This window comes from Octopus bimaculoides, chromosome 7 (genome assembly GCF_001194135.2).
Source record: "Octopus bimaculoides isolate UCB-OBI-ISO-001 chromosome 7, ASM119413v2, whole genome shotgun sequence".
NCBI lineage: Eukaryota > Metazoa > Mollusca > Cephalopoda > Octopoda > Octopodidae > Octopus > Octopus bimaculoides.
The window spans coordinates 23,678,937-23,685,348 of NC_068987.1; the positions used below are offsets into that span (position 1 = coordinate 23,678,937).

At 35.3% G+C, this 6,412-nt stretch overlaps 1 protein-coding gene across 1 annotated transcript in view; it reads left to right on the forward strand.

Moving 5' to 3' along the window:
• LOC106878872 (uncharacterized) overlaps positions 1-6,370 on the forward strand; it is a 33,089-nt gene extending 26,719 nt beyond the window's left edge. The window contains exon 2 of the mRNA XM_014928213.2: positions 4,922-6,370. Within this exon, the coding sequence (XP_014783699.1) occupies positions 4,922-6,292 (1,371 nt within the window). The 3' untranslated portion in view covers positions 6,293-6,370. The remainder of the gene's footprint in view (positions 1-4,921) is intronic.
• Positions 6,371-6,412: the final 42 nt, after the last annotated feature.

A 6,412-nucleotide genomic window follows, 5' to 3' on the forward strand; every position in this document is an offset into this window, starting at 1 on the left:
TATATATATATATATATATATATGCACATATACATATATATACATACATATATATATATACATACATACATAGATATATATGTATGCATGTATATATATACCCACACACACACATATATATATATACACACATGCATATATATATATATATATATATATTATTTGTTTCAGTCTTTAGACTGTAGCCATGCTGGAGCACCACCTTAAAGAGTTTTTATTTGAACAAATAGACCCCTCTACATTTTTTTAAGCCTGGTACTTTATTCCAAGGACATAAACAAACCAACATTGGTTGTCAAATGGCAGTGGGAGACAAAAACAGACACAAATGCACACACACACACACACACACAAACATAAATGTACATATAAAGATGTATATAATCAAATATATATATGTATGTATGTATGTATGTATGTATGTGTGTGCATATGTGTGTGTATGTATGATGTTTTGTTTGCAAAACATCATGCATACATACATACACACACACACACACATATATATATATATATTTTATATATATATTTTATATAACACTAACAGATAAACTACCAAACAATGTACACACACACACACACACACATACATACGCACACACATTCTGTTATCATACACACACTCGCAGACTCTCGCGCACGCACAGATATTCACCTCCCTTTTCACTCTCCTGTCTTAGAAAGAACTTTTCCCCCACCACCTCCTCTTCCGATCCTTTCACAATGTAACCTTGTGGGCATCGGTGCCATTTTCCTCTTCCTTCGGTTTTCCATTCTCCGAACTTTCTGTCTTTCCGACGAAGGGCTCTGCCCAAAACGTCATACTCTCTCTCCTTTCTTTCCCGAGCGTCCAATAACACTATCCGTATCACGTCCTCACTTTGTTGTTTTTTTGTTATTGTTTTTTGTGTTTTTTTTAACTTATATATATACATATATATACATATATATATAGCATACATATATATATATATATATATATATATATATATATGTAAATATATAAAAACAAAAAGATAAAGAGAGCAAAGGTAAGGTTGAAGAATTTTATGGATAGAGTCTTACAGCTGTTTCTGGGAAGATCTAGTACTTCCCTTCATCGGAGACAGAAAACATAAAGTAATCTATTATTATATCCATAGGCGGATATTTTGATATTGTGATAACATTTCTAAGATTTGATTAAATAAATGGCAAAAGCATGAGTATATGATTAAGATGTTTGCTTCACAATCACTCAGTTTTGGGTTCAGAGCCACTTTGTGGTACTTTGGGCAAATGTATATCATTATATTCTAGAGCTGACCATTACTTTGTCAGGGAATTCAATAGACTTTTTCATTGGTTTCAGTGATTGAACTGTGACAATGCTGGAGACGTACTTGAAAGGTTTAGTTGACCAAATCAACCCCAGTCCTAATTCATTTTTAGTCTACTTGTTTTTTTGATGACTTTTTTTCTTACTGAATTGCTAATTTATAGGGAAGTAACCAAACCAACACTTGTTATCAAATGAAGTTTGGGAAAGATAAACACAAAAATGCTCACACACTTACATGTATGTATGTATGTATTTATATATAGACAGAAACTGAAAGAAGTCTGTTGTATTTTTGCATATATGTGTGTGAGAGAGAGAGAGAGTGTGTGTGTGTTTGTGTAAGTGAGTGTGTTTCTTTGTGTCTGTATTTGTCCCCTACTGCTTAACAACCGGTGCTGGTGTGTTTACATCCTTGTAACTTAGCAGTTTAGCAAAAGACACTGATAGAGTATGTACAAGCTGAGGAACACATATGCCATAGAAACCGGGAAACCAGGCCCATGAGCCTGGCTAGGTTTTAAAAGGTCACATAAGTAAAAAATATATATATATATTTGTGTGTGTGTGTGTGTGTGTGTGTGTGTGTGTGTGTGTGTGTGTGTGTGTGTGTGTGTGTGTGTGTGTGTGTGTGTGTGTGTGTGTGCATGTATGTATGTATGTATGTAGATTTAACCAATACCTGCAAATCCTCTGCACAGTTTCTTCCTTTTAAGTGTGAGGGAGCCAAGCTCTAAACTCTCACATATCAAATGTTTGACAAAACAGAATAAAAGGCAATGGAAATGGGACTGAGTAGGGTGTGAGGGTTTTAGTAGAGTATAATGCAGGTGACAGAAGAAGAAAGGATAATAACAAGTTATTCAAAGAGACATGAAAACAGAAAGGAGGAAATACCATAGAAGTTACATGTTGAATAAAGTCATGATGACAAATAACTTTGTTACCAGTAAAGAATGTGGGAGAGAGAGAGAGAGAGAGAGAGAGAGAGAGGGGGGAATGTATGTATGTGTGTGTGTGCATGTGTATATGTTTGTGCATTTGTGTGTGTGGTGGTGGTGGGGAGATTTAGCTATTGGTTGCTTGTATAAAACTATTGATGTCATATAGCTGTTAGTAATATAAAGCTATAGACATTATATAGGCTTTGGTATACTGTAAGCGGATAGATTTGTGTACTTTTCATTGGTCAATGTCATATTTGAAAGGAGATTGTTTGACTGAGGAGGAAACTAAAAGAAAAACTGTTTACATTATTTAGTTATTGGTGGGGTGTTGGAAGAAAGGTAAATGACAGAATAGTAAACATGAGTGGAACAAAGCAATTTTTGAATCAGTATTTAGTTTTAACCATTTACATTCTGAGCTCAAATCTCCCGAGTATCAATATCATAAGCACCAGTTAAGTCATAATCCTCTGCAAAAGTTAAAGAAAGAAGAAAAAAGAAATTATTATTTAGCTATTAGTATTATAAAGTTGCAAAAGGGTCACAAAAATTAGTATTATAAAAAATAAAATGTTTTGAATGACACAACAATACACTATAATACAAACGGTGCTGTAATCCATAGTCTGATATGATATTTTGGAATAAAAATTCCTTCTTCAGTATCCCTAGGAATCAATGGAGCCGCTGCTATAATCATTGGAAAACCAATTATAGCAGAGACTCCATCGATTCCTAGGGATATCTGAAGAAGGAATTTTTTTTCCAAAATACCATATCAGACTATGGATGATTAGATTACAGCATCGTTTGTATTATAGCGCATTGTTGTACCATTCAAAACTTTTTATTCTTTACAAACAATACACAATGCTTCAAGCGAACTACAATACTCTCCTAGTATTATAAAGTTATAAATGACTTGCCAGAATCATTTAAGTACTGAAAAATATGCTTGGAGATATTACTTCCAGTCTTTTATGTTCTGAGCTCCAAATCTAGCTGAGGACAACTTTGATGTGCATCCTTTTGGGGTTGCTAAAATAATTACAAGCCATTTTGGAGTTAGTCATACTAGTGACCTTAGTATTCAAAATTTCACATTTTGTGCTCATGTTAGAAACAAACAATTATAAAGACTCATGACGGAATACTCGATCTACAAGATGGTGCTTCTGTTACATATGTTAGACACCTTAGTAATGGAATTTCATATTAATTAGAAGAACTAACAGTTATTTTCATTTATAAAATGGTTTGCAATATAAAATGTGAGTGGATTTGGTAAATGAAAACTGAAAGAAGTCCATCATCATCATCATTTAATGTCCATTTTCCATACTGGCATGGGTTGGACAGTTTGACTGGAGTTGGTAAGGCCAGGGGCCACACCAAGCCCCATTCTCCTGGCATGGTTTCTATGGCTGGATGCCCTTCCTAACACAAATCACTCTACAAAGTGTACTGGATGCTTTTTATATAGCACCAGCACCAGTGCTTTTAATGTGGCACCAGTACAAGTTTTTTCTATATGGCACCAGTACTAATATCAGCTCTGCTGTGGCTGACAAGTCTGATAAAAATGTATGTGTATGTAAAAATGTGTATACATGTATATGTGTGTATGAGTTTATGTGTTTGTACTGTTTTCCCTAGATATCACACAATAGTTGTAAACAAGTACCACTGTTGTATACACAACATCCTTTGCTTCTCATTTTCCATGAAAATATGTCCCGCCATGGGGAAATATTACCTTGCTTGGTGGTGGTGGTGGTAGTGGCAGTGGCGGCGGCGGCGGTGGCGGCAGCAACAGTGGTGGTGGTGGTGATGATGATGATGATGGTGAAGAAGCTTTATAGATATGGGCTCAGATATGGCTGTGTAGTTAAGAAGATCACTTTGCTGCTATAGCCTTGGCTAATTAATGCCTTCTGAGTGAATTTGGTACACAGACACCAAGTGGATGTCTGTTGTATTTGTGTGTGTGTATGTATGTACATATGTATGTATGTATGTATGTATGTATGTAGGTAGGTAGGTAGGTAGGTATGTATGTATGTATGTATGTATGTATGTATCTATGTATGTGTTTGTGTTTGTCCCCCACCACCTCTTGACAACTAGCGTTGGTTTGTTTATGTTCCTACAACTTAGTAAGAAGAGACTGATAGAATAAGATTTAAAGTAAGCACAGGGGTTGACTTGTTTGACTAAACCCTTTAAGGCACTTCCCCAGCATAGCCACAGTCACGACAGTCATGACAGACTGACAATAAGTAAAGGATAAAAGATAAAAGATACTGTGTATGCAGTCATACAGCCAGCTAGAAATAGCACCCAAATTTCCTTCAAATCATTCCTGTCTCCAAATATACAGGATGGTTATCACTAGAAATGTCACAGACAATAGAACTACTCAGTTAAGTTAGACCTGAGAGCAGACAATATCAAAAATATCTACTCCAATTAAATTGATTGGATTTTCTCCCCACTCAAAAAATGAACACCCCATTTGCCTTAATTTATTTTAAAATAATTAAAAATTAAGCTAAAAGAAAAAATATACTGAAATTATTGTATTGAAACAAACTATTGTTTATTCCAAATACCAAACATTCTTTACATTCTTTTATATTTTTAATTTTATTTGCAGTTGGTGCAGGCTGGTGAGCAACTGCTGTTATCCGGTGATATTACGACCAGCTTCCCACCAAGAAACCACAAAATAAAACTACTGCGGTGCATCAACAGTAAAAGTGAAAACGTCTATTTGCCATTTGAGAAAAGAGGAATTTTTTCAACAATTTATTCAGAAGATATGTACACTGGAGTACTTCAGATTCGAGACATTATCCAAAAGTACCGTATGCCACTTACTGTCAAATTGGTGCATGGAATTTGGCCTAAGGTAGAGAAAGAACGTTTCACTGGTTTAATACGTCTAGATTGGGTTTATGTTGATGATACAGTATTTATGTGTCCTTTCGAAAAAGACATTGTTCGTATGATCCCAGTACCTTTAGATTCCTCACTGCAGTTAGCACCTTCAACAAATTTCAAAGCCTTGACAGAGAAAGAATCTTACAAAAAACTTCACTCAAAATGTTCAAGAATGGTGTCTAACTACAATAACACTATTCATCTCATAGTAAATGTACCAAATGCTGTAGCAAGATGTTTCAATAATAAAGTGTCACGTAATATGTTTTCCCAGACAATTCAGCCGGAGTCAAATGCAAAAGCAATCTCCAAGGTAAAAGAAGAGAGGCTGATGGATGAGATCGATGATATATATCAGTTTGTCCGTGATGGTGGTATAGTACCAAAGTCAAAGTTTACTTATGATTCAGATGAAGAAAGCTTCTGGGAAGAACCAGCTTATGAGCCACTTGATAACTTCCAGCAATGTCTCAAGGCTATTGAATCAGGAAAGCAAGTTCAGTACCACAAGAAATACCAACCTGCAGATACAGCCAAACTTGGTTTGGGGCGCAAACAAAATGCTAGTAACATCCGTAAGTCTCAGAGATCATACATTAATTCTTCAGGTAAGACTACTTTATTTTCAACAGCTGCCGACAGTAAATCCAAGGAAAAACAAAAACAAGTAGTTGAAAAATGGAACTTGCCTCAAATTAAGCCTGAAGCAGACAGAGCAACAAATAATCAGAACTTAACTAAGAGTTGCAATAATGGTTCTAATTTACCATTAGGTTCCACTGCCAAAGACTCTGCTAAGACATCCCATAGTGCTGAAACACCACTCCCACCACCTGTCCCACCACGCTGCTACAAAAGATCTGGTTCTTTCCCATTATTGGATACTTCACCTGTTTTACCGCTTGTACAAGCTTCAAGTGAACGGCAATTAATGCAGTCTTCGAAGTCAAACAACACCAGCCAGGGCTCAAGTGCTACCAGTAGTGCAAACAGTTCAAAAAATTTCTCAAAAAAAATGTCTTTGGAAGAATCAGCACATTTTATAAAACACCTGAACAAAAGACGACAGACAATGTTTTTATAACAAATCTTATTTTTGTATTCTTTTTGGAGACATTGGCAACAAATTCAATTTTTCTAATAAAGAAATGTCCAAGCTCCATTTCATTTGTTGAATTAATACTCATATATTTTCTCTTTCACT